A 27,052-nucleotide genomic window follows, 5' to 3' on the forward strand; every position below is an offset into this window, starting at 1 on the left:
CAGTGCAGAGGGAGCTGATCTCCAGGAGCGCTCTGCCATTCGCATGGCGCGTCTATCGTCATTGAGACTCCCGTCGTACCAGGAATTGGAGATTTTTGTGGTGGCTTTTTTTAGCTGCAAGGGTGCGACTTCATTAATTATTGAGGTCATAGTGTTAAGATAGTGATCAGTCAAGGATTGGACGTCCTTAACCACAGCAGGAGGAAGTAGTAAGTTGCAGCTGTTGGGGGGCAGAGAGTTTGAGTTTAGTTTTTTCATGTCTCTTTTCCAGACTTTGGGCCTGGCGGATTGTACAGGGTTAAATGTAACTTTTTCATTGATGAAGAACGTGATAATATGATGGTCCGACCAGTCACAGGGTTGGATAGATTCGAGTTGGATAGAGGCCTCTTTGGAGATGATAAGGTCGAGGATAGAGCCTTTCTCCTGTGTTGGACTGTTGCAAATTTGAGTAAGGTCAAGGGCGTTAAGGAAATTCTTCAGACCTTTTACCACCGCATCATTATGATCGTTCCAGTGGAGGTTGAAGTCACCAAGGTATATTTGTGTGAGTTGTCGCCCGGAGTTGGTTGAGATCATGTCCATGATTTGTTGGGAGAAGGTAAGGTTTTCACCGGGTGGGTGGTAAACGCCGTGAAGAGTGCCCTCACTGATAATATCGAGGCTGATGTATTCACAGGACGTTGGGGAGGGTAGGGAAGGGGAAGTTAGTTTCAAGACAGAGAGGTTGCTCCTGTATATACATGCGATTCCGCCACCTTTTTTATTGCCAGACCTGTCAAGTCTAGTGATGTGGTAGTTGGGGGGAACCAGAATGTGCATTATAGGTGTAGAAGATTCTGTTAGCCATGTTTCAGTCATGATGATTAAGTCAAGATCCAATTTTAGGATGAGATCGGCGATAGCGGCGGAGTGTCTAGCGGCTGATCTGCAGTTGAGGAGAGTGCATTTGAGACGGGGTGTGTCGAGGGTGGAAGGGTGTTCTAGAGCGAGGGGGACTTTACTCAGGTTACTATGGATAGCGATTCTGTTGTTCAGTGTGGGGGGTCTAAGGGGATTGGAGTGAATCGTAGGAATGGCAGTGAGAGTGTCGGGTGTGTTGCTATGGGGAGCTGAGTCATAGGAGCGGAGGAGGGTGATTGTGTCTAGGTCCGAGAGAGGGTTGCAGGAGCGATGGGGGCGGTTTTCACGATTGTGAACAGGGATTGAGGTCCAGTGCGGTGGGAGTCGAGTGCGAGAGTTCGCCGCCCGGGTGGAGGACCAGTTGGGAGGGGAGGTGATGGTGGAGGCGCGTGAGTGGTGTCTGGGGTGTGTGCTGAGTAGTTGTTTGATGATGTGAATGTCTTGTTTGATCTGGTGGAGGGTGTTGGGTGAGGGGTGACTGGAGTGTGATAGACAGAGTAGTTGTTGTTTGATGATGTACATGTCTTCTTTGAGTTGGAGGAGGGAGGCGGTAATGTGGTCCACTGTGGGAAATGTGTTGGAGGTGGGGATGGGAGGGTCGGGCGTGGATGACATAGGGGAGAGGTTGGTGGTGTGGATGAGAGTATTGGTGGTAGGCGTAGAGTGCAGGGTGGAGGATGGGCGTTTATTAGTGGTGAAGGGGGTGGAGGTTGGGTAGTGGGTGGTGAGACTGGGGGGGTAGTGGGATAGTAGATGGTTCTTTTTTGAGAGGGTGGAGTTGAGTTGATGGAGGTGGTGTGTTCTGTGTGATTAGTTAATGGGAGGAAGTGGGGGCTGAGAATGGGGGGGATAAAGGGTGGGGTTTGCCTTTGTGTGTGTCGGTCTGATGTTGATCTAGGTTAGGCGGGTTGCGGGTGGGAGCTGTGGTATCAGGGGTGAGAGGAACGGGGATGAGAGGAACGGGGATGAGGGCTGGTGTGTAGGGGGAAGGGGTGGGGTGGTTGTTGTAAGAGGGAGAGAGATCTATGTCTGTGCTTGAGGGATGTGGGGTAGCTACCGTAGGTGGGTGAATGACTAAGGTGTCGGGAGTAAAGGGGTGGTGCATGTCGTTTTGGGTGGGAGCTGTGGTATCAGGGGTGGGAAAGGGGATGAGGGCTGGTGTGTGGGGGGAAAGGGTGCGGTGGTTGGTGTAAGAGGGGGAGTGATCTATGTCTGTGCTCGACGGGAGTGAGGTAGTTACGGTAGGTGGGTGAGTGACTAGGGTGTTGGGAGTAAAGGAGAGGTGCATGTCGTTTTGGGGCTGGGCTAGGTTAGAATGAATGTGGTTTGAGGCTGTGGTGTCAGGGGTGACAGGAATGGGTGTGGTATGAGAGGATGACAAGGTGAGGTTGTAGGGGGGGAGGGGGTGCCGCTGGCATGTGTGGGTGAGGGATCTATGTCTGTAAATGTGGAGTGCGAGGTAGCTACATTAGGTGGGTGAATGTCTAAGGTGCCGGGGGTGGAGGGAAGGTGTGTGTCGTTTTGGGGTTGAGCTAGGTTAGCAGGGTTGTGATTGGGGGCTGTGAATTCAGGGGTGATAGGCCTGCGGGTGCTATGAGTGGGGGTCCGATGACTGGCGAGGTGCTGTTTGAACGTGGGGAACAGGTTGTCTAGTAGTTCCAGGTTATTTGTCTGTGGATTGAATTAGGATAATCCCGTTATTGTATATAGTGATGGTTGTTCTGCCGGGGAAGAGTTGGGATGGAGTGATGGAGAGTTTTAGGCCATGCGCGAAATTCCTGGAGGTGGAGACGGTGAGTAAGGTGCGGAACGTGTTTCTCCATTGGGCTCTGCGTGTGGTGTGGAAGATAATATCAATGTTCAGTGAACCATTGACTGGTGAGAAGTAGGTGTCTGCACAAGGAGTTTCAGGGTGGGACCTCAGGAAGTTGTGTTTAAAGCGTTTAGCGGGTTTTTTAGTGAGTGAGGGTGGGTAGTTGATTCTATATGTGTGTTTGCCGACGGGTTCCATGATGGGAGGACAGTCTAGGTAGGTGTAGGAGGGAGGGTGTAGGAGGGAGGGTGCACTGTCCTAAAGAGTTGCGTGGGCCTAAAGTGACACTAGTGAGTGCACAGTAATGCTATACGCAGAGTACAGATGCAGACAATAATAGTGAGATAATGGGAAGTGACACTAGTGAGCTGCCAAGGTATTTGAGGTAGTAATCGGTGCATACAAGATTAACTGACACTAGTGAGCTGCCAAGGTATTTGAGGTAGTAATCGGTGCATACAAGATTAACACTTGAGATGGGTGCGAGTTGCACAAGTGTAGGGTGCGCAATAAGGATATAAGGGAGCAGAATAATGCGAGCAGTTAACACATATGCGGTAGTAATCAGTGTATACGGGAAGGGACAATGTAAGTGCAGGTTACATCAGTGACAAGTCTATGTGAGAAATTCGACAGTACATTTTAGGAATAGGAGTGAATTCGATATAGGTTATAAACAAGTGCAGAACAAGTAGCAATATAATACTGACAAAATACTGGAATAAAACACTGTGCAAACCATAATAATATCTAATCGAAGGTGACAATAGTGAGTAGTCAAAAATATGTAAGGTACAGGAGTCCGTGACAGAATACCATTGCACACACAACTTATATGAACCAACAAGTGACATAAGTGAGCAGCAACGAAAAATATATGAGGTATAAAATATGAAATATAGAACTGAGAAAAATACTTGAATAAAATAACTGTGCAGACCATAAAAAATATCTAAATCGAAGGTGCCAATAGTGAGTAGTCAAAAATATGTAAGGTACAGGAGTCAGTGACAGAATACAATTGCACACACAGATTAAATGACACAGATTAAATGACACAACAAGTGGCATTAGCGAGCAGCAAAAGAAAAATATATGAGGTAGCTAAGGGTGCATTACCGGTGACGATAAAGTGGGACGTGCAAGATACAGTTAGGAATATAGAACATAATGCTACTGTAAGAGGCAATAATATATGGGTAGCAATCGGTGCAGAAAAAGTGAAATGTGCTGGATACAATCAGGAATATAATAATACATATCACTGTGAAAAAGCAGACTATCTAAATCCGACGTGAAAAACGCCCAGCTGTGTAAATTGTGAAGCCGATAAAAAGTAGTCTGAGAGTCTAAGAGGCCTTAGGTCTTTAGGTCAATGGTAGAAATGACTAGTCCATGATGGTCTCCCCAAGATAGACAAACTAAGATGGCCGAACCGATAGGGGAGATAGAAATATTGGTCCTTTGTCTGTTGTTGTTACTTTGGGCTCAGAGCAGGACCATTTCACTTTCTATTCAAGCAGGCACTGCTCATAGCTTGCTGGTAGGGAAAAGTGGGGGAGTTAGAGCTGTGGAGCCTCATGGACATCAAAGGTACCAGCGAGGATTTATTTCTACAGTTTTATGGCCCTATGTTGCTCAGGGAGGTGGTTTACGAATGTGAGCAATTTTATGGCCCCAGCCATTTTGTACAAAGGAGGTAGTCTAAAAATGTGAGCAGGCGGGTGGGGTGAAATAAATACCTTATGCCTCCCTAAGCGTGTTGATCTTGCCAGCAGAATTTGTTGTAATGCTTTGATCCAGGTGTGCGCAGATAGATCTGACTGTAGTTATGTGTTTGCCTCGATGTTCCAAACCTGTATTTCCCTGGGAGGTGGGAGGCTCAATGACACATATCCACTCCCGGATGGGGGCGGCTCATGTCGGCCCTCCAGCTCTCGTTGGTCCCAGAACCCAGTTGAGCAGTTCCCAAGCGCCTCTACACCTTCCCATCCGTTTCCCGGTGCTTCCGGGAGCCGACTCCACTCAACCGGCGTCCTTCCTGGCTCCGCATCCAACCTCCTGTGCTGTGGTGCGGGCGGGAGGGGGTGTCCGCCGACGTCCCCCGGCCAGTCCAGGCACTGCAACCAGCGGCCTGCGCCTTGGAGCGGGTGGGAGGGGGGCCACTCTCCGGTGCAGCCGAGCGTACACGGCGGTAGTCAGAACTCCTCGCGGGGTCATCAGAGATGGTGGTTTCCCGGCTTCAGAGTTATGCGTTCCACTGCGGCGGCCATTTTTGAAATTGCGCGATTCGGTGGAACGCACGCCGGGTTTGATGTTATTCTTCTTTGTTTGCCAAGTAGCCGGCGCTGGTCACCAACTACAAACTCCAGGGCTTCTGAGCGGCGATCCTCCAAAGGTTCGAGGCTCGACCAGCGCTGGAGCCCATCGGTAGATCCACTGCTCCGATGCAGGGGTGGGGGAGGGGGTCAGCTTCAGGTCGCTCCACAACCCACCGTGGACACGGGACTGGACGATGGCAAGAGCCCTTTGCGTGATCACAATCGTGCCGGGGGAGTCTCAAAGCGACGCATCAGAGTGCCGAATCTCCGCAGGCTCGGGGCATCCGATTCCCGTGTTCAGCAGACGTCCGTTGAGAGAGGTGATGTCTCCAGCTGACCCAGGCTGCGACGGGTGGCTCCAGCCTTCCACCGGACAGGTATGAGGAAATAAGAAGATTCTGGTTACTCCTGTTACTCTTATGAATTCGGTTCCACGGAGCAGAGGGCGCTGACAGGGATAAAACCCTCTAGAGGGATCCCAAGCACCAGGAGCTCTTAGCAGGCTCCTGCTCCGGTGGCCATCTTGACCAAATCAGATAGGCAGGACGAAAGGACTGATAGGGCTGGAACGATTTGTAGCGGACCCGTTATGGCAAGCATCTCTATCATACCTATAGCCACATGTGAAGTCTGCACTACTTAGGAGAAATCACCTTTTTACTGTTTACAAGGCTTATTGGACACCGGGAGACTTTCTAAATTGGGAACCCAGCTGGTGAAGAAGTGCCCAAAGTGCGAAGAGGTCAATGCAGATGAAGTTCATATGTTCTGGCAGTGTCCCTCCATCCATACCGTCTGGCAGAAAGTGGGTATGAGGGGGAACGTCGTTTACGACGCAACTTTTAGCACGCAGTGCTATTACAACGCGTTTTTTAAATCGCATTCTATTACAACGCATGACTCTGGGGGGCGCTCAAGGATAGGGAATACTTTTAATTTACTTTCCAACACCTTCTCCAGTGTCAACGGGGACTGGTGTTGGAATAGTAAATTAAAATATTCACTATCCAACACCCCTTTCTGTTATGCGTTGTAAAAGAATGCGTTATAAAAACCGCGTTGTTACAGCATGCGTGCTAAAAGCATGCGTTGTAACAACGTACATCCGGGTATGACATTATCGGGAATTTTGGGTCAAGAAATCAAGGTGAGCCTGTCACTAGTAATTTTTGGGGTGATACCGGATGAGGAGGGTAATAGGGCTTTCTCTAAAGCACATAAAGCACTCACTTTTATCTTAATCCTCCTGGCATGTTGGGAATTATGTATTAAATGGATATTATCTAATCCTCCATGTGAGGCAGAATGGGTAGGCTCAATCCAGAGTGTAGCAAAGTTAGTCTGAGCTACTTCGAAAACTAAGAGAACGAAATGTTGGGCACTTTGGGATATTTGGTATAAAACAGCACACCACTGATTTGTGATATTTTCTCTTTCCCTCTGTATTTTTTTTTATCTTGCATGTTTTTGTTTTGTTTCCTACCTTTCTTCTTTGTTACGTTATACAACTGGTCCAATGATTGACAGTTGGATATACAGGTTTTTCTTCGAAGGGGATTGCTGAATTATGTTAGCACCCTGGTCTGTGGGTTCAGTTCACAGTACCTGTATAAAGGAGTCAGATTTTAGGTGACAACATGAATGGGACCCGAGATGTTATACATCCCTCCCTTTGGAGAGTGACCTGGGCTTTCCCTTTTCTTAGTTGAGGTCACCTGAAATCCATTTTTTACTCTTAACCAAAAAAGTGACAAATGAGGACACACAAAAAAGTAGTTAATTGCAGATTTTCAGGGTCACAAAAAGGTGCACGTATAAAGGGTATAAAGGCTAATAGCATATTTGAGTTACACTATAAATCATGTCTTGGTGGTACTATACTAAGTTTAGGAATTGAGGTGTGTTCCAAGATGATTTTACCCTGTGGAAAATGTTGACCTTCTTTTGGGACTTCATGAATCATGTTTGAGAGAAAACTGTGCTCTCGTTGAGATTAGGGAGTGTGCTCCAGAAGCTAAAGTGATAGCATATTTTCTGTAATTTCACACTATCGTTCTCATCCATGTCAGAATAATGTCTGACATTTTCAGTAAAACATGTACTTCTAGCAGTAGCAGCATGTCAGTGGAGTCCTGTGTTCTACTGCAGCCTCCTAGAGTGTTTTAAAGAACAACTAGAGCTCTAGTTTAGGGCAAAAGTGTGGCTCTCCTGAAACCATCTTAATTGCATCAAACTGGTAAAATCTAGAATATTTAATCTATAATGGAACGAAAAGAGGGGGTTAAGTCTGTCACCAGCATTATGGTTAGAGCTGTATGAAACAAAGTGAGGGCACATTAAACGATTCTGACATGCAGACCGAAACATGCACTTTCAAAACCAGTAGCCGACTGGCTGTTAACTCCCTGCTGATCACCAACTTTACCACAGTGTTCTAATAGTCAACTAAAGTGCTAACATTCTGAATTAATGCCAAAAGTGTGGAACATCTGAATGCCATCTTGATAGGATTGAAGTTTAGTTTAGTTTAGTTTAGTTTATGCATTTATAGCGCGCGTAATTCACCGGCAGACGGTCTCAGAAGTGGAAAACTGAAAGCATTTTCTAAAGAGGATACTGCAGAAAATAGGAAATTTAGGGCGCTTCATAACAAAAAAGTCTCCAAAGATGGCTAAGAAAGAATAAGAGCTCAAATGTAGAACAAATGTCACCCAAATGTAGCCCAAGTGTAGCCTAATGACAGAAGTGTGCACAATGCCGAAATCTTTCTTTGCAGTTGCAGCAGCAAATAATCAAGTGATCAACTGGATAAAAAAACAAATATAGCAAATAATTTAAAAGCGCTTTAGCACCATTAGAGAACTCAGAAAATGTGTTTACATTTTAGTTTTTATGGACTAAACATAGTTTCCATGGGAAAAAGACCCCTTATTTTTTATATTTTCTAATGGATATGCTTTAGGTAGTACAGTGTCTATAACCTGTGCCCTAAAGTAACTATAACTTGCACCCTTGCCATGCACTATTTTTTTACCCTTGTATATTAAATCACACATGCTCATGACATATTCACTGACTACATTTATACCATCCCTAATCACTGAAATGCCATCACTGTATATAACACTGTGAATAGTGGGGGTCTGAGTCATAGTTACTTAAGAAAACTATTACTGATGAATGTCAGTGGTTTTGCTAGTTTCAAATGTAATGTTTGCGTGAAATTTTCACCTACGTATAACATTCCTTTAATCTTTGTTTTTTTCAGTGAAATCCAAATTTTCTTCATGTAAAGTTAGATATTCCATCATCCGTCATCTGTGTGTCTTTTGCTTTTTTGCCATAAGTGCGCCAGGTATACCCAGACGTGGGTCCCAGGCTCACTGTGTCACTGGATTCAAACTAGCCTGGCTGATGAGGAGCGATGCCCCGAAACCGGTCCTAGGATGCTTGTTTCCAGTCCGTGGAGGACCTGCCTTGGCAGTTCGGGCTGGACTGTTCCCGTGAGGAACAGGGTCAAGACTGATTTGCATATGGCTGGGTCTAAACTGGGGTGGCATTGTGAGCAAAAGAGCGATGAATTTAACCAGATCTCTTGACTGAGGTGAATGTTTTGATTTGTTCCGCATTCTGTCCACCAATTGTGTGTCTTTAATTTTGTAATAGAGGCATTTTCAGAATTGTAATTTAAAATCCAACTTTACTATAAGTTGTGTTTTTAAATTGTGATTCTATGGACACCGAATGTGGGTGTTCCATTTTCCGATTCTGTTGTCACAGTTATTGAATCTAACAAGGCAGCTCTAATGTCAACCTATGGGAAAGATAGGCCTTGGTGTAGTGAAAAACAAATGTAGGAGTATTTCACTACCAGGACATGCAAAGTTTAAAAGTCCATATTTTACTTTTTAAATACTCTGATCTCTCTCTCTCTTCCGATGGGCTGTCCAGGGCCTAATTTAGGGGTGTATTATATGTAATAATAAGGAAGGTTTGGGCCAGGCAAGTGGGTTAACTTGCCAGGTCGACATGGCAGTTTAAGACTGCACTAACTACACTCTGCAGTGGCAGGCTTGAGACATGTTTAAAAGGCTACTTAAATGGGTGGCACAATCAGTGCTGCAGGCCCACTGGTAGCATTTCATTTACAGGCCCTTGGGAGCAGGTAATGCCCCCTTACTAGGAACTTACAAGTACATTGAATATACCAGTTGTGGATAAACCAATGTTACCATGTTTTAAGAATAAAGCACATTGATTCGAAGTGGTACAGTGGCCATATTCCTAAAGCCAGAAAAAATTAAGTCAGCGAAAAAAGTAAAAACAGGAGGTCGAACAGCAAAAGGTCAAGGAAAACCACACCACGGATGCCAGGTCTAAAACATGCCCCCCAGAGAGGAAATTGGGATGAGCTACCCAACCCCTTGGAAGTTCTCTTCACTAATGTAAAAGAACCTGAAGAGACCATCAGCATTGTCATGGTCTGTTCCAGGATGGTGTTCCATGCAAAGTGTATTGCCTGTAGGGAGATGGATCACCTCAACAGTTTTGGTTTCTCACCTCTCATTTGCATTAACCAGCTGCGGTGTCAGTGATTTGTCTGAACCCAGAAGAGAGTACCAAACAGGTTTTGCCTTAGCTTCTTCAGCACCCAAACCACAACAAAGGCGTCCCTCTCCATTGCGTTCCCTGGGAAGTAACCTCCACTGAAAAAGGGCTGTAGGTTGCCACGCTCTGAGGGGACTGTCTGCACAGCACATTCTTGGAAGGAGTCATGGGCCTTGAGCACGGGTGCTGTGTACAAGGCTTCCTTCATGGTGTCAAAGCTCTCTGGCACACCTCTGACCAAACCACCTGACATGGCTGTTTTTTTAAAGTCAGCTCTGTCAAGGGGCAACAATGGTGGCACCTCTCCTGTTGTAACCAGTAGGGCCTAGGAATGCTCTCACTTTGTCTGGTTCTTGGGAGGTTACTATGCCAGAATGGCTTCAATTTCAGGCTGGAGGGGATGCATCTTGCCACCTCCTATGTGGTGCCACAAGTAGACCACTGAACATTGCCTAACGGGCACTTATTGGCCTTGATAGTCAGGCCTGCTCTCTGCAGCACCCCAAGCACTTCCTGTAGGGGGCTGCCTTGATAGTCAGGCCTGCTCTCTGCAGCACCCCAAGCACTTCCTGTAGGGGGCATATGTGGTCCCCCAGCTATAACTGAAGACCACAATTCCATCTAGGTAGGAAGCACTAAAGTTCTCCGACCCAGCCAGGACCTGGTTGACCAACGACTAGAAGGTGGCAGGGGTGTTCTCCAACCTGAAGAGCAGGACCCGAAACTGGAAGTGCGCTTCTGGTGTGGAGAACGCAAACCTCTATTTAGCACTGTCATTGAAGCCAATCTGCCAGTACCCAGATGTTAAGTCAAACGTGCTGAGCAACTTGGAAGCTCCAAGCCGATCTATGAGCTCATCAGCTCTGGGGATGGGGTGTGCACCAGTCTTGGTGACCGCATTGAGCCCACAGCAGTCCACACAGAACTGAAGGTCAGGTGTGACACTGGAAGGGCAGCCTTGAGGACCAACACCTTTGGGCCGGACTAAGGGCTGTTTGAAGGCTCAATAACCCCCAACACCAGCATCTTAGAGACCTCCTCTTTGATGCTGGCTCTCACCTTGTCGGCTAACCTGGAGATATTTATTTTTTCACAGGCATGCCATCCCCGGTATCAATATCATGGGTGCACCATGTAGTGACTCCTGGGGTAAGTGAGAATAGAGAGGCAAACTGCTCCAGCAACTGGGGGCAGACTCTTTGTTGAACTAGGGTTAGTGTAGGAGAGCTGCTGATATCCTCCGCTGACCTATCCTGGCCCTTGGAAAAAGGAGGTTGGGGAGAGGTTCACTCTCCTCTTCCATCCCATCATCAGTAGCCAAGAGAATGGTAACCTCAGCTCTCTCAAAGTGGGGTTTGAGGCGATTGACATGATGGACCCTTTAAGGGTTCCTGGGAGTCTTCAGGTTCTCCAAGTAGGTGACATCAGTCTTGCGTTCCTTCACCTCATAATTCCCAGATCCTTGGACTTGCAGGGCCCTGAGCTCCACAGACTTCACCACCCACACTTTTTAGCCATGCTACAACTGAACCAGACTTGTATTCTGTTCATACCAGTGTTTAATGTCCTCCTGGCTTGCTTTCAGATTCTCCTGGGTTTCCATAGGCACGCTGTCTGGGTTGGGGAACGCCAGCATGTAGCTAACTACATCCATGGGTAGCATCTTGTGAGCTTGCTCACAGTCCTTCTGCACCAAACTGGGTGGTCCTGTCACAGGGTGCCTGCACAGAAGCTCAAAGGTGCTGAAGTCAACCCCCTTCATCTGTATCTCCCTGTAGGCACACATAATCCAAGGCAGGAGGATGTCTAACTCATAATCAGGCCTTTTGGTGTTCAGCAGAAATTTTCAATCAACCCATTAGTTTGGGGGTGAGTGCCATGTCTAACACTGGTGCAGATAGTCTTCTATGTTATGTAGAAATTGTCATGCTGAGACGATTCTGTCTAACAACTCAAGGCTGCTTGCAATACTAGTATGTACTACGTTGAATCTTTGCCTTGCTGACAACTTTTTCTGCAGTATCAAAAAATATGTGTTGGACATGATGAGCACAAGTCTGTTGTCACCTGCACACAGAGATACTCTTCAATACGAGGAGTTATAATGTTTTCAATACCTCTACATACCTATGATGCATTAGAAGTACTTGTAAAATCTTACACTCATGCCTGTCTCACCTCTGGCCTTTAGGGAGCAGCCAACTCCATTCCCTATTCCCCTCCCTCAGTTGCAGTTGTAGCCCCCCCTGCTAACACCCCCACTCTGTCCTGTTTCCCCACACTCGATTCCGACTCCCTTGCCAAGTTGGCCACCCGAGTGAAATCCGGTTCCCTCAAGGACTGTTGCCCTCCTTCAGTACTTCGCGACATCTGTCACACTCTTCCGCACTGTATCCTACCCTTACTCAACACCTCCCTCAACTCTGGCACAGTCCCTAGGTCGTTTAAGGAGGCTGTACTGGTGCCTCTGCTAAAAACAAACTGGCGCGGACCCAGCGGTTCTCACCAACTACCGGCCCATCTCCCTCTTGCCTTTCCTATCTAAAATCCTGGAGGCACATGTCACTACTTGTCTCTCGCAATTTATCGAGGAGTCCAACTTCCTGGAAATAAACCAGGCCGGCTTTAGACCAGCCCATTCCACTGAGGCTGTGATTCTCGCCGTGTTGGACAACCTCAGAAGCAATGCTGACAGAGGACTCCCCCAGGCATTAGTCCTACTAGACTTATCGGCGGCATTCGACACGGTGGATCATAACATCTTACTCCACCGTGTCGAGGCCGCCGGAGTCTGTGGGCCTGTCCTGTCCTGGGTCAAATCTTTTCTAGAGGGTAGATCTCAAGCAGTGAGCTTGGGTCCCTTTAGCGCCACCAGTGTTCCTTCATTTTGCGGGGTCCCCCAGGGATCTTCTCTGTCCCCCCTCCTTTTTAATTTATACCTTCAACCTCTCCTTCACTCCCTAGGTAGGTGGGACGTCACAGTGTTCAATTACGCGGACGATTTACAAATTATTTTCCCCCTCACCTCCCCTGACGCTGTCACCAACTTCCAAGCGGTCATGACACACATCCAACATTGGATCAATTAAAGCTCAATCCTGGCAAAACTGAGCTTCTCCTCCCTGGGAGAAGTGCCCCCCATTGGGGCCCTCAGTACTGGCCAACTGAGCTTGGGTCACCTCCCTCTCCCACTGGCTGTGTAAAGAGTCTCGGGGTCATTATTGACTCTGAGCTCACTCTCAAGGCTCAGGTGAGTGCTGTAACATCCTCCTGTATGTTCCAGCTATACAGGATACGGAAAGTTGCCCATCTTCTGACTTCCGAAGCCCTGCTACAAGTTTTAATAGCTTTGGTGATGTCCCGTTTGGACTTCTCTAACGCCCTATACCATGGCCTCCCCAAATCCCAGCTGGCTAGGCTTCAGATCATACAGAACCAGGCTGCCAGACTGGCATTTAAAATCCCCAGATGGCAGTCAGCCAAACCTCTATTACATCAACTACACTGGCTACCAGTCAGTGAAAGAATAGCCTTTAAGGTCTGTTGCCTGGTCTTCAAAGCCTTAACTGGTCCCTTCCCTGCTTTCCTGAAGTCCCTGATCACCCCTTACTGTCCTCCCCGCACCTTGAGGTCCACCCACCTTCAGCTTCTAGTTATCCCCCGTTTCAAATTCACTAAATCTGGCGGCCGTAGCTTCTCTCACCTGGCTCCCAAGCTATGGAATTCTCTTCCACTCTCACTCAAGACCTCTTGCTCCCTCCTATCTTTTAGGAAATCTTTAAAAACTCTGCTCTTTTCACATCCCCACTAAACTCCTCTTGCTCAACCTCAGTGTCCTATCAGCGCCAGGAAACTCATGGTGACAGTGCGCTTAACAAATTTCCCTTAACATTAACTTTAACATTAACATTAACATTAACATTAACATTAACATTAACATTAACATTAACTGCCATCCTTCTTCAACACGGATGAACTTACCTAAGGTGGAGGGGTCATCTTCAAAGGGAAAGATTGGGCTGGTGGTCATAGGAGAGAGATGGGTTAGAGCCAGGTGGAAAATTAAGAGATTGTTATAGTAAATTGATTTAGAAACATCGAAGCATGATTTTCGGATGGGGACTGAAGATTATATCCAATATACATAACCTCAGTTAATCGTTGATCCAAAAAATGCCCTATGCTTAAGTTTTATATATGATAGCAACTGAATCTATTTTTCGAAATGTCAAAGGAATTAATAGCCCTGTTAAAAGACGACTTGTCAAAGAAATGATAAAGCTCTATTAACATCAAAATCTGTCTTACTGAGACGCATATTGCATATTGCACTTTCTACGTGCTCAGGGGGCTATCTAAGCCCCCCGAGCACGTAGAAAGATGGGAGAGGTATCATTGGAAAGGGGAGAATCACTCCTTTCCAATGGTACCCCTACCTAGTGGATTGAGGGTGATCCCCAAACAGGGATCCAACCACTAGAAACCAGGGGGGGAGCGGCCCCTTGGGCAAGGGCATTTGCACCCCCATAAAATGTTGGGTAAATTCAGTCTTTCTGCCCACTATACGCCAGTAGAAGGATACCTCCCTTGTGTGGGTGGGGCAAGGGCCTGTGACTGGTAAGAGCCCAAAACATAGGGATTAAGGGCATAGCACAGAGAATCCTATGCGCTACATTTAAAAACATTTTTTTTTAGCCAATTTTGCATTGGACACCCACACAAGTGAGGTATCATTTTACTTGGGAGACTAAGGAGACCTCATCCACAAGCTACAGAACATCCAGAATGCCGCCGCAAGACTGGTCCTCAACCTGCCAAAACACTGCCACATCTCCCAGCACCTGCGTACACTCCACTGGCTCCCTGTCGAGGCGAGAATCACCTTTAAGATGCTCACCCACGCACACAAGGCCCTCCACGGCACCGGACCAGCATACCTGAACAGCCGGCTCAAATTCCACGCACCCCAAAGGACCCTACGATCAGCCCAGCTCTCCTATGCCGAGGTCACCCGCACCAGAAAGACCAGATCGGGAGGTCGCTCCTTCTCCTTCCTCGCGGCCAAAGCATGGAACGCCCTTCCGCTCCACCTCAGACAGACAACATCGCTCCCCATCTTCGCAAGAAACCTCAAAACCTGGCTCTTCGACAGACCCCCTCCTTGATGGAATGGAACCTGCACCCCCCCACCCCTAGCGCCTTGAGACCCTTACAGGTGAGTAGTTGCGCTTTAACAAACTCCTGATTGATTGATTGAAGGAGAGCACTGTGGGGTAGGACCTTTGTGCCGGCATGGTGATTCCACTCAAAAATATGTGGCAAATGTGTTTTTTTCAGCAAAATTTGAGGTTTGCAGGGGATTCTGGGCAGGAAAATGTTGGGGGATCCACATAAGCCATATCTCACTGGACTCACCCGGTTGTCTAGTTTTCAGAAATGTGTGTTTTTGGTAGTTTCCCAAGATGGCGGCCGAGCTCAGGCCTAAAAGCCCAGGTGACCCCCTTGCATAACCAGGTTGTTTTGAAATAGGTAATTTTGATGTCTCCTCAATATGTTTTGGGCCCTTGCCTGTTACTTGACCCACCCACAAGAGTGAGGTACCATTTTTATTGGGAGACCTGGGGTAATGTGGGGTGGGTGGAATTTTGTGGATCCATGCAGATACCAGAACTTTCCGCACAGAAATGTGAGGAAAATGTATTTTTTATAACGCTTGAGGTTTGCAAGGGATTCTGGGTAACAGAACCTGGTGAGAGCCAGACAAGTCACCCCATCCTGGATTTCTCTGAGTGTCTAGCTTTAAAAAATGTATAGGTTTGCCAGGTTCCTGAATGTGCCAGCAGAGCTAGAGTTCAAAATCTACACCTAGGCACTTTGCAAAAAAAGGGCCAGTTTTACTGTGAAAATGTGGTGTGTCTACGTTGCGTTTTGGGCCGTTTCCTGTCATGGGCACTAGGCTTACCCACACAAGTGAGGTACCATTTTTCTTGCTAATGGTAATGGGAATGCGGGGTCAGTGGAATTTAGTGGAACCACGCAGATTCCAGAACTTTCCACCACAGAAATATGAGGAAAATATGTTTTTTTTTACAAAGTTTGAGGTTTGCAAGGGATTATGGGGACCAGAACCTGGTTGGAGCCAGACAAGTCACCCCATCCTGGATTTCCCTGGGTATCTAGTTTTGAAAAAATCATAGGTTTTTTAGGTCCCCTAGGTGCCGGCAGAGCTAAGGTTCACAATCTACAGCTAGGCACTTTGCAAATAAAGGGTCAGTTTTCACTGTGAAAATGTGGTGTGTCCATGTTGCATTTTGGTCCGTTTCTTGTCGCGGGCACCCACACAAGTGAGGTACTATTTTTCTCTGAAGACTTTGGGCAATGTAGAGTGAGTAGAATTTTGTGAATCCATGCAGATTCCTGAACCTTCCACCACAAAAATGTGAGGATTTTGAAAAACTTTTTTTTTACAATGTTTGAGGTTTGCAAGGGATTCTGAGTAACAGAACCTGGTGAGAGACAGACAGGTCACCCCATCCTGGATTCCCATGGGTGTCTAGTTTTCAAAAATATAGAGGTTTGCTAGGTTTCCTTAGGTGCTGGCAGAGCTGGGGTTCACAATCTACAGCTAGGCACTTTGCAAAAAAAGGGTCAGTTTCACTGTAAAAATAAAATGTGTCCAGGTTGCGTTTTGAGCCGTTTCCTGTTGCGAACACTAGGCCTACCCACACAATTGAGGTACCATTTTTAGGGGGAGATTTAGGGTAAGGCAGAATTGTAGAGAAACTGCTATTACCTATTGACATTCGATGCATTTCTGCCTTCCAAATGAAAGACAATGTGTAAAAAAGAAGTTACTTTAAAAATATGTCCTATAATTCTCATCCTAGTATGGGTTGTCTCAATTTCTGAAAAGTGAAAATAGCTACTGTTTCTAAACTCTATATTTTGTTCCAATTTCAGAAATCCTTAGGTTTCTTTCAGCCCAATTTTTCAAGGTATATCTTTTCCCAAATGACTTGCTGTATATGCGGGACATAATAAAAAAAACATTGCAAGACGCTGCTCAGTTATTGGCTCTGGGTTCATCGGGTTCTTAGTGAACCTACAAGTCCTATATATCCCCACAACCAGAACTGTCAAGAGGATGTAATGGTATATTGCTTTCAAACATCTGTCATGATTAAAAGAAGTTACAGGTGAAAACGTTGGCAAAAATTGCAGGGTTTTTTTCAACTCATTTTCAATTTTTCCTATTTTCAACTGCTAGTTTCTATAAAGAAACCTTGAAGGATCTACACGAATGACCCCTTTCTGACTTCAGAATGTGGTCTACTTTTTTAAAATATGTAGCTTTCCAGGATCCATTATTGCTTTGATACCTATTACTACCATTAACCGGCAGAAGGCTGACAGCACAAAAAATGTTCCAGTAAAATGCCAAAACTGTGTAGGAAATTTTGGTTTTCTGACAAAAGTCTGTCAGCCCCCGAAAGCTGGGAGAATGGTGAATTCAGGCCCACAAACCCTTTGTTGATACCATTTGCAGGAAAACCCCAAGACACATTAATTTGCAGCACTCCCCCCCAAAAAAAAATATATTGCTGTATTTTGGCTAATTTCTGGCTCCCCTCCAGAGAAATCCACAATCCCTGGGCACCTTTATATCCTGGTGATGTTAGTAGACAAGGACGCAAATTTGGCGTGGATACCTTAGGTGGTCGAAAGGTTACAGGGGTCTAAGTGTGAACTACCCCAAGTAGCCAAAAAAAGGCTTAGCACAGGAGGGGAAAAGGCCTAGCAGCGAAAGGGTTAAGGAGTTAGATTGTAGGACTCATTAAGTGAAAGAGCGCCTCTGGAGCAATGGGTCCAGATGAAATCCCCATGTCAATAATTAGAAAAGAGCCTATGTTGTAGGCCGCTTGTCTTACCCCGCTTTTTTCTTACTGCTACGAGCAGGGGAGGCTCTCTCTCCTGGTAGTATTTTAATTCCACTCTTTAAAAAGGGGCCTAGACACCTACTGGGCAATTACCACCATATAGCTTTTTTAGATGCGGTAAGTAAAGTATTTGCACATAGTATTTTGGATCATCTTCCGGACTGGGTGGTGAAGGAGAAAATTCTTGCCATTGAACAATCAGGATTTAGAAAAAAACACTGCGCTTCGGATAATATCTGTATGTTGAAATTGATGGAGGAGAAGTACGTTTTAATTTGAGGGTCAAATGTCTGTATTGCATTTATAGAATTTTCAACGGCTTTTGATAAGATAGACCTGCCAACATTGTTTAAAAAAACTACAAAAGATGGGAATGCCTTCCCTTTTATCACTCATTATCGCTTTGCACTCTCATACATGGTGTCAGGTGCTAGTAGAAGGAGATCATGGCCTATCTGCCGTGATACATACAGAAAATTGCCTGAAGCAAGGTTGCTTGTTGACCCCACTACTCGTCTCTTTGTACAAAGCAGACCTGCCAAAATGCTTTCCACATCAGATGGGTGATGTGCCTAAGATAGGTGGTCTTCTTTCCTCTTGTCTGATGTACACAGATAATATTGCAATCTTGGACTTAACTCTTATTAGGTTGAATAATAAACTGTTGTCTCTTCAGAAATATTCAGAGGTACATTTCTTGAAGAAGCATGTCCCCAAGAGTAAAATTTTGATTTTAAAAGTAAAAAAAAGCTGAAAGAATAAAACATTTGCTGGGAGAATTAGCCTAGAGAAACCTGAGATTGTAGATTCTTATCTCTACCTGGGGAAATTAATAGCTAGCAATACAAATGACAAATCACACATAGAACACTGTTCCTCCAAAGCTGCCTCACATTCAAATGGGCTATGTGCATTTTACAATGTGATGAGCTGATGGCATTTTTTGCATATGATATCTGTTTTTAAAGGGAAAGTCCCTCCTACACTATGATATGCTTTTGAATCTATCCAAACAGGAAAATTAAGTTTTCTTGACAAAATAGAAGGCATATTGCGCAAATTGTGTCATTTTAATTCATTGGTCCCAACTCCAACTATTAGGTTAGAACTTGACCTGATACGCTCATATTTTTCGAGGATTAGCTAGAGTGATTCAGGAGGGCGATCAGCTGCAGAATAGTGAATCAAATACAATCAAGGGTTTCTTGAATCAGGATTTTTTTTGTGCAAAGACAGATAAATACATTTTCTCCCATGATTGTATTGTTGCGCTGAATAATTTCGACACTCAGGAGGAGTTTGTAATTTCTCTCCCCCTTTTAGAATTCAAATGTTTCATTAAAAGGTCGTAGTTGCATTATTAGCTTCCAGAGGGATCTCAAGTACTGTAGGATAAAGAAAAGGTTGGAGGTAATATCTGTATCATGTAATGCAGAGTTACCCAGAGTACTTAGTCTGGAATTTGTATCATGGTTTTCTCCATTTGTTGATTTAATTTCTTATGAATTTACTTCCGCTAAATGATCTAATGGCAAATTGGTCTAGTCCCCCCCCCCCAGAATAGGGAAATATTGCAATAAGGGCCATATCTATCATTCCAAATTGCAAACGCAAACGCTGAAATTGGCAGAATTTTGGCGTTTGCAATCGCAATTGGGCTTAGTGGTAGGTATTAAAGAAAAACTGCCTCGCAAAATAAGGAATCGCAAAATTTGCGATTCCCTATTTTACGATTGCATTTAAGGAATCACAAATTGCGATTTCTTAAATGCAATGTAAGAAGCACAGAAAAAGTGCAATTTGGCCTTAAGGAACCGCAAATTACAGCCAACTTTAAGTTGGTGGTAATATGCGATTTCTTTTAAAAAAATGCACTTTTTAGCATTTTTCAAAGTGCCATGTGGCGCACATACATGCCCTTAGGGCATGTATGTGTGCCACATGTGCACACATGCACATTTCAGGGGTGCAACAGGATGTCCTTTTGACACCCTGGCACCCTTGAAATTTCATTCTCAATTTTCTATTCTCTAATTGAGAATCCCAAATTGAGAATGTCTTGCCATTCATTCCTATGGGCCTCTACGCCGATAGTTTTGAATGAGGAGGTATTCCTTAATTGCAAATTGCAGTTTGCGATTCGCAAGTAAGGAATATGTAGGATTCGCAAACTTATTTGCAAATCATACATACATAGCGTTTTACGATTCTCAAATAGCGATTCGCAAAAAATCGCTATTTGAGAATCACAAAAGAACATTATGATACATATGGCCCTAAGAACCTTAATCATGTTTTGTTTGTTTGCCCAGCCTTGTTATCTCATCGTCTTCGGCTCCTACGACCAATGTTTTTCCAGAACAATTTTAAAACCGTAGCAACAGCACGCAAGTTTTTATTTATCCAAATAATGAAATAATATGCACAACAATATTAACATTTTTAAGGAGTTTTTGAACCTTTTTTAACCTCTTTTTATATTGTTATATGGAAGGAATGAACTTACAGGTCTGCTCTGTGGAGGTTTAAATCACTTATATTGACTGTGGAGCTCTTGTTGCCTTGTGGATGGTGAAACTGGTCTCCCCTCCGCCCGTCCAGTGATTGAGAGACAGTCGATTCAGGCAGCTTCCCTGGCGGTGGAGGAGCCGGAGACGTGTGCCCTGCTTCGTGACTCATCGGTCCCGGAAATTTGTTGGTTTTCTTCCCCTGCCTCCTTTTTTCCTGGGGATCATTGAGAGTTGAGTCGGTGGGCCTGGGCACCTGGGTGATTTGACCCCCACCTCCTCTGGAGGGCCGAGCTGTTGGGCCCAGGAGGGCCTGGATGTCGCGAGGGGCTGGCATCCTGGGTCTCCTCGTGTCGATGGTCGCTGACGTACTCGCAGTGGGGAATCCTAGCCGAGTCGGAGCTGACTGGCTGATCTTCGCACTGCGCCCACCCCCAACTGTCTGTGTCCACCGGTCCGATTCAGACTGGCTGTTGATCTGCTAATTCACAACGGTGTTTGTCTGAATCGTTGAGACATTGAAGCAGCTTTTGAAGTGGTTAACTCTTTGAGCACTGATTGACTGTTTTTGTCTTGTGGTTGCCGAGGAACTTGGTGCCTGTCTGTTTCTCTGGGGCACTTACGCTGCTAGCATGCGTACTCTGCCTGTCATGGTGAGGGGGTCTTTGAGAGGGCAAAACTTGCCTGTCTCTGACAAGACTGTTCTGTGCACTGTCCCCACCAGTCTCCTCTCACTGATTCACTTACCTCTTCCCCTAACCCTCCTGCCTATACCCAACCTAAATCGACTATGCTAGCTCTCAATATGATAACCAATAATGACACCCCCAACTCCCAATCCCAAACAGTGTCTGCCTCTCTTCCATACGCACCCTCTTCTGATTCTCCCACTTCCTTCTATGCCTCCCATACCCTACCCCTGTCTTCTATTCCTGTTCTGCAACCCTCCCCACCCCCCTCTTCTCCCTTGCCCCCTCACCCCTGGACCACTGTATACCTTCCCCCTGACTCTTCTAGCCTTTTTTGAAATCCCTGTTCCTCTTACCCATACTCTTTTACAGGCACCATTGTATGCCCCTCTCCCTGTGATCTCCCCCTGAATACTTCTCCTCCATCCACTACCTTTGATGACTCTTCCTCATCTCCTCGAGCTTCCCAAGCTTTCCCTCCTCTAACAGCTCCTTCTAGTGATCGACGATCTACTCTACTCCTCTCCCCTCCTTGTTTCTCCACTAAAATGCCCCCAGCTGCACAAAATCCACTACCTCCTCTTGTAACTTCCCCGCATACCCCCCATAACGGCTCACCCTACCTCCCTTTTGCTTCCCCAGCCAACACCATCACATACTCCCCCAAACATTCCTGTGATCCCCATTATACCGTCCTATACTATCCCTCCTCCCCATGTCCTAACCAACACTCCCAAACCCAATGCCTCAGCCATCCTGACTTTCTCGGATCCCCTCCTCCTCAATAAGAACCCAAGGATCCCAACCCCCCCCTCTCTGAATCCTCCCCCCCCTCTGTAACTCTCTTCTCTTCCCCCCCCGGCTTCCACCCTCCCTTATGCCAGTCACCCTCTCCTAAAAATGATTGACTCTTCACACCTCCTGAATCCAATTGACCACTTACATTCTTCACTTCTTACCCAATCACTCCTTAATGTCGAACTACACCTCTCGACCCTTGTTTAAGAACTCTCCTCCCTCAGAAATGAGTCTCTCCAGGAACTACTCTACGGATCTCACCCACCCCATTGTCCCTTCACATAATTTCAAAGCGCCTCTTTTCAAAGCGCCTCTTATTTCCCCCTCAATCAACTCTCCTTCCAGAGTTTCTAACACTAATACTCCGCTCAGCCCACCCCTCCATCAGAGCAACCTGCCCTCACCAGACCCCCATGAACTTATCAAAGTCATCCCCCCATACACCACTACGTTAATCTCCCCCCTCATCATGCGTCCTGCCCAGTGACTTTGGGACTTAACATGACCACGACCTCCCCTGTCTCTCCCTTGAATGACGGTTTCAGCCCAATCGGCCCTCCCCCCTTCCCTAGCCATCCAACCCCACGTGACCCCCATGACCCCACCGATACCTTCAATACCCTCTCACACCCTACCTCTCCTGTGATCCCCACCCCCCCTCACTTTGCCATCCCAGTTCTCTTGGGGATGAGCAGGTACCCCCTATACCCTCCTTCACCCAGGCCCCTGCAACAGCTAACGTCTATCCCCCTATGTCCCTCCACTCAATACACCAACACCTTATCCCTCAGCTGCAGGCTGATTAACTGTCAATCTGCCTCTTGCCACGCTACGGAAATAGCTGAAACCATTCTCAGCAAAAGCATCAACATTGCATTCTTAACAGAAACATGGCTCAACCCCCCACTCCACTTCTATCCTCGATATGCTCACCCCTCCAGGATATTACATCCTTAAGAAAGATAGAATTGATCAAGTAGGAGGAGGCCTTGCCATAATCTTTAAAGACAAACTAAAGCTTGCACAGGTCCATCACCAAGACCCATCCACCTTCGAATACCTCTGCGCCGATCTTACCACTCCTGGTTCCCCTACTATCCGCCTACATACCATCTACCACCCCTCGGTAATCCCATCTCCTTTGCTGAGGAGCTATCTGACCTCATCAATCAAGCATCGCTCTCCAATTCCAGGAATATCTTCCTAGGGGACTATAATATTCATTGGAATTAAACTGAGGACCATGCGGTTAACCTCTTTAAAGATACTATGGATATTAGTGACTTGACTTAACTCTGTCAATCTCCAACTCACTCTAAGGGTGCCACCCTTGATGCTATTATCTCTAGCAAAGATCTGGCTTCCCTCTCCAAGATCATTCCCGTTGACTGGTCAGACCACCATCTTACTTCTTCACCATGAACAGCTCTATTACTCGACCAACCCCAAGCTGCAGCTTACAAATGAAACAAACCCGAAATCTTCACCTCATTCCTCCTGGTGAGCTGGAATCTACAATTAAATCTCAATTGCTACTCCCCCCTCTCACCCATAGCACCACCGACCTAACTGATCATTACAATAATTCAATCCTCGAAGCCCTTGACCAAATTGCTCCAACTAAACTAAAACCACAAAAAAAATCCCACCCAAATCCTGGTTCATCTCTGACCTTAATAACGAAAGACGTGCCCTCAGGCAGTCTGAACGTGCTTGGAGGAATCAACCTTCCTCTTCTAACTTGACACTCCTCAGAAATGCCAGAGCCAACTACAAAAAGCACATCTTCAACGAAAAAGCCTCCTTCCTTCGTTCTCAACTTGACCAGGCTAGAAACCGTCCCAGAGAACTTTTTACCATTGTCAAAAAACAAACCTCCTCTGGCCGTCCAAAACTATTAGCCACTGTTGAAAGGTGTGAAGAAATTGCTAGCTTCTTCTCAAATAAGGTAAACAAGATAGAACTAGCTTTCTCCACCAACCCCCCTCCATCCAGCCAACACCCCCCTCATACCCCCCTCTCCTCTGCCAACACCCCCCATCTGTCCACTTCCCTCACTTCTCCTGATCCTCCCTGATCCTCCTCAAACCCTCATCTCTCTCCCCGACCTCCAGCCAAAAAACAATGCTTCTTGGAGTAAATGTTACCCAATTTCTGAAATTGATGTTTTCAACATCATCTCCAAACTCAAACCATCCTCACATACCAAAGATCCTCTTCCCGCTCACTTGGTTCAGGAACTTAAGCACATCATTGCCCCTCTATGGACCAACATTATCAACTCCTCCTTAGCAACTGGTAGTGTTCCTGCTTCCCTCCAACTAGGTCAAATCACCCCCATCCTCAAAAACACTGCAGCGGACCCTAATGACTTAAACAATCTGCGCCCTATCTCAAACCTTCCCTTCCTTTCCAAAGCCCTTGAAAAATGTGTCCTGTCTCAATTGGATAACCACATTGACACATTCAATCTTCCTGACGTTTTCCAATCAGGTTCCAGAAAGGGATGCAGCATGGAAACTGCGATGCTCAACATTACTGATGACAATCACCACTCTCTGGATATAGACGAATCCTCCCTCCTCATCCTCCTTGCCCTCTCCGCGGCCTTTGATACTGTTAATAATGTCACCCAACCTAAAACTCTCAAAGACCACTTTGGTTTCGATGGCAATGTCCTCAAGTGGTTCACCTCATATCTCCATAATAGAACCCAACAAATTAAACTTAATGGTTGCCTCTCCAAACTTCAACCTGTCTCACTGGGTGTCCCACAAGGTTCTATCCTCTCTCCTACTCTTTTCAACCTCTTCATGGAACCCCTCACACTTATTCTCAAAGAAGCTAAAATCAGTTACCACCTTTATGCCGATGACACTCAACTATATTACAAGATCAAATCCCAAAACGACATCTTACATCTCAATGATGCCTTGACCAAAATCCAAGCCTGGTTTGATCTTAACCACCTCAAACTAAATCCCCAAAAAACTGAAATCATCCTTTCTGCTCCCAAAAACAACTCTCTGCCAATCCAACACTGGATTGCTGATATCAAAGCACTTAACTGCTCTCTCACCCTCACAACTCTGTCAAATCCCTCGGCATTAGCGCCAATCAAAATCTCAATCTCATCCCCCATATTAAAAACGCGACTAAAGTTGCTCTCTTCACTCTAAATCACCTTAAAAAAATTAAACCCTTTATTCCAGCTGACGACTTTAAAACCATTGTACAATCACTTGTCCTTTCTGGAAGTAACTATGGCAACGCCTCCCTTTGCTGGCACCCCCAAAGTCCAACTTGCCCCGATTAAATCTGTTCTTAACCTGGCGGCCAGGCTTATATCTGACTGTAAGCGGTATGATCACATCTCCCCGGTCCTCAAAAACCTCAAATGGCTTCCAATCGAAGGTAGATCCACCTACAAGATTGCCCATATCACTCACAAATCCCTTCACCAAAACACCCCTTCGTACCTTTCTGACAAACTCGAAAAAGCAGGGTGTACTAGATATTTGAGGAGCACTAACACCCTTGTCCTAATCCCCCCACAGATCAAAAAGAAATAGACTCAATCACGTTCATTCTCAGGTAGTGCCCCATCTATTTGGAATTCTCTTCCCAAAGATCTTCGTTGCAACCCCTCCTACCCGCTTTTCAAGAAAGGCCTCAATCTGCTTCTTCTCAACAAATATTGGGGTCCTTCATCTTATTGAACTCTCTGTCCATTTACTCTTTGCATTCCTCTACTCTCTATTCCTTCTTTCATCCTCAAACTACCTACTCAACCCCTCCCTATCTACTTATTCTACAGTCCTCTTCTCCTTTACCTGATCTCTGAATTAATCTTTTTTCCTTTTACACTCGTAAGACTCGAATGCCTTATCCTATGTTAACAAATTGCTGTATGTTGATCTTTTCTTGATGTGTAAATTATCCTGTAAAGCGCTCTGATACTCTTGGGTCCAGTAGCGCTATATAAAACCTTTTAAATAAATAAATAAAACAGATGTAAGGCACTAACTTCCCTGATTTCCCACATTTGGTTTTCTCCACCTGCTTGCAAACAGATGTTTTAGGTATAAGGTACTCAGTTTATTATCGTTATGTTAATGAATTAAGAAATAATGCATGCCAGTATATGAAATTCACGAGAAAATGAAAAAGGACGCATTCTGTGTCTTTTGTTACAAGTTCATCTTTTTCACTCACCTCATAGGTTCCCCAGTCAGTGTGCAGTGCAAGCTGCACTCCTGGATTCCATAAGGTTCTGCGTCAAGGACAACCAGCCTGCTGCTATGACTGTGTGCCCTGTGCTGCTGGTGAAATCACAAATGGAACAGGTTAGGAATATGTTTACATGGTTACTATATTCCTTCACAATGAGACACCCATTTTGTGACACTGTGCTTGTTACTTACAAAATTAAAAACTTCAAACTATTGTGTTTTTATCGAGGAACCTAAATCGATATTTCTATTTTATGCCCTTGTATGGTTATAATCAATAATATCCCTATAATGGCATAGGAATCATATCAATATTTAGTTGTAGCCCATGCAGTCACATTAAGCAAGGCTACTTCCCCGGACTCCTAGAAAGCACAACGAGTTCTCTAAACAAACAAAACCTCCAGCAACCTTGGAAATCCCCATTTGCTTTTGTTTTGATTTTGTCCTAGAACTCCTGTGAAGCACTGTAAGAACTGCCAGTTCTTAGTGACATCTTTATTGACGTCTTATGCCCAACCTTACGTCAAACCCGGCACGTTTCAGGTATAAATATACCAATGTTGCCTTAAGCAAACACACGGTGGTGGTTTTGGAGCCGAGCAGCTATCTACTTGCCCGAGAGCCAAGCTGATGCGAGAGCCCACGGACGCTGCCCCTCCTTTTTGACGTACTGAGAGAGACGCTGTCTTTTCTCCTGCCGAGAAATCCAGCTCCAGTGTTCTCAGCCGCCTTCGCGGGCTGCTGGGATATCGAGTCCTGAAAGAGAGATACCAGACCTCCTGCATTCTATTACCCAGGTATGGAGCTGACTAAACCCTTAAAGAGAATTCTTGAGTCAGATTCTTGGCAAAACCAACTTAACTTAAACTGCTACTTACTTACTCCTTCCCACATATTAGGCTTAGGTCAGGTACACCGGGGTAGGCGTATTTAGAAGCACAAGTTGAGTACGTTAGTCAATGTATATATATATTTTATCCATTTTAAAGTATCTTATGGCTAAGAAACCATATCTATGCTTTTACAGTATTATTTCATAATACTCCTTTTACTGTACGCACTTTACTTTACATTAAGTATATGGCAATTCATTTCTCTTGCATGAGAAAGAAGACTGCTCAATAAATTACACCTTTTATTGAAAATGCCCGCCTCTCTTTTCTCTGCACTCTGGTGAAACTAAGTACGCACGATCGACTGAGTGAAATAGCTGTCTATTGTTTTCACACGACTCTAGAGAT

At 45.6% G+C, this 27,052-nt stretch overlaps 1 protein-coding gene across 1 annotated transcript in view; it reads left to right on the forward strand.

Annotated features, from left to right (window-relative positions):
- LOC147693523 (vomeronasal type-2 receptor 26-like) overlaps positions 1-27,052 on the forward strand; it is a 62,064-nt gene that overhangs the window by 21,093 nt on the left and 13,919 nt on the right. The window contains exon 2 of the mRNA XM_086936039.1: positions 25,799-25,922. Coding sequence (XP_086792165.1) covers positions 25,799-25,922 — 124 coding nt within the window. The remainder of the gene's footprint in view (positions 1-25,798; positions 25,923-27,052) is intronic.

This window comes from Lissotriton vulgaris, chromosome 8 (assembly GCF_964263255.1).
Source record: "Lissotriton vulgaris chromosome 8, aLisVul1.2, whole genome shotgun sequence".
Taxonomy (NCBI): domain Eukaryota; kingdom Metazoa; phylum Chordata; class Amphibia; order Caudata; family Salamandridae; genus Lissotriton; species Lissotriton vulgaris.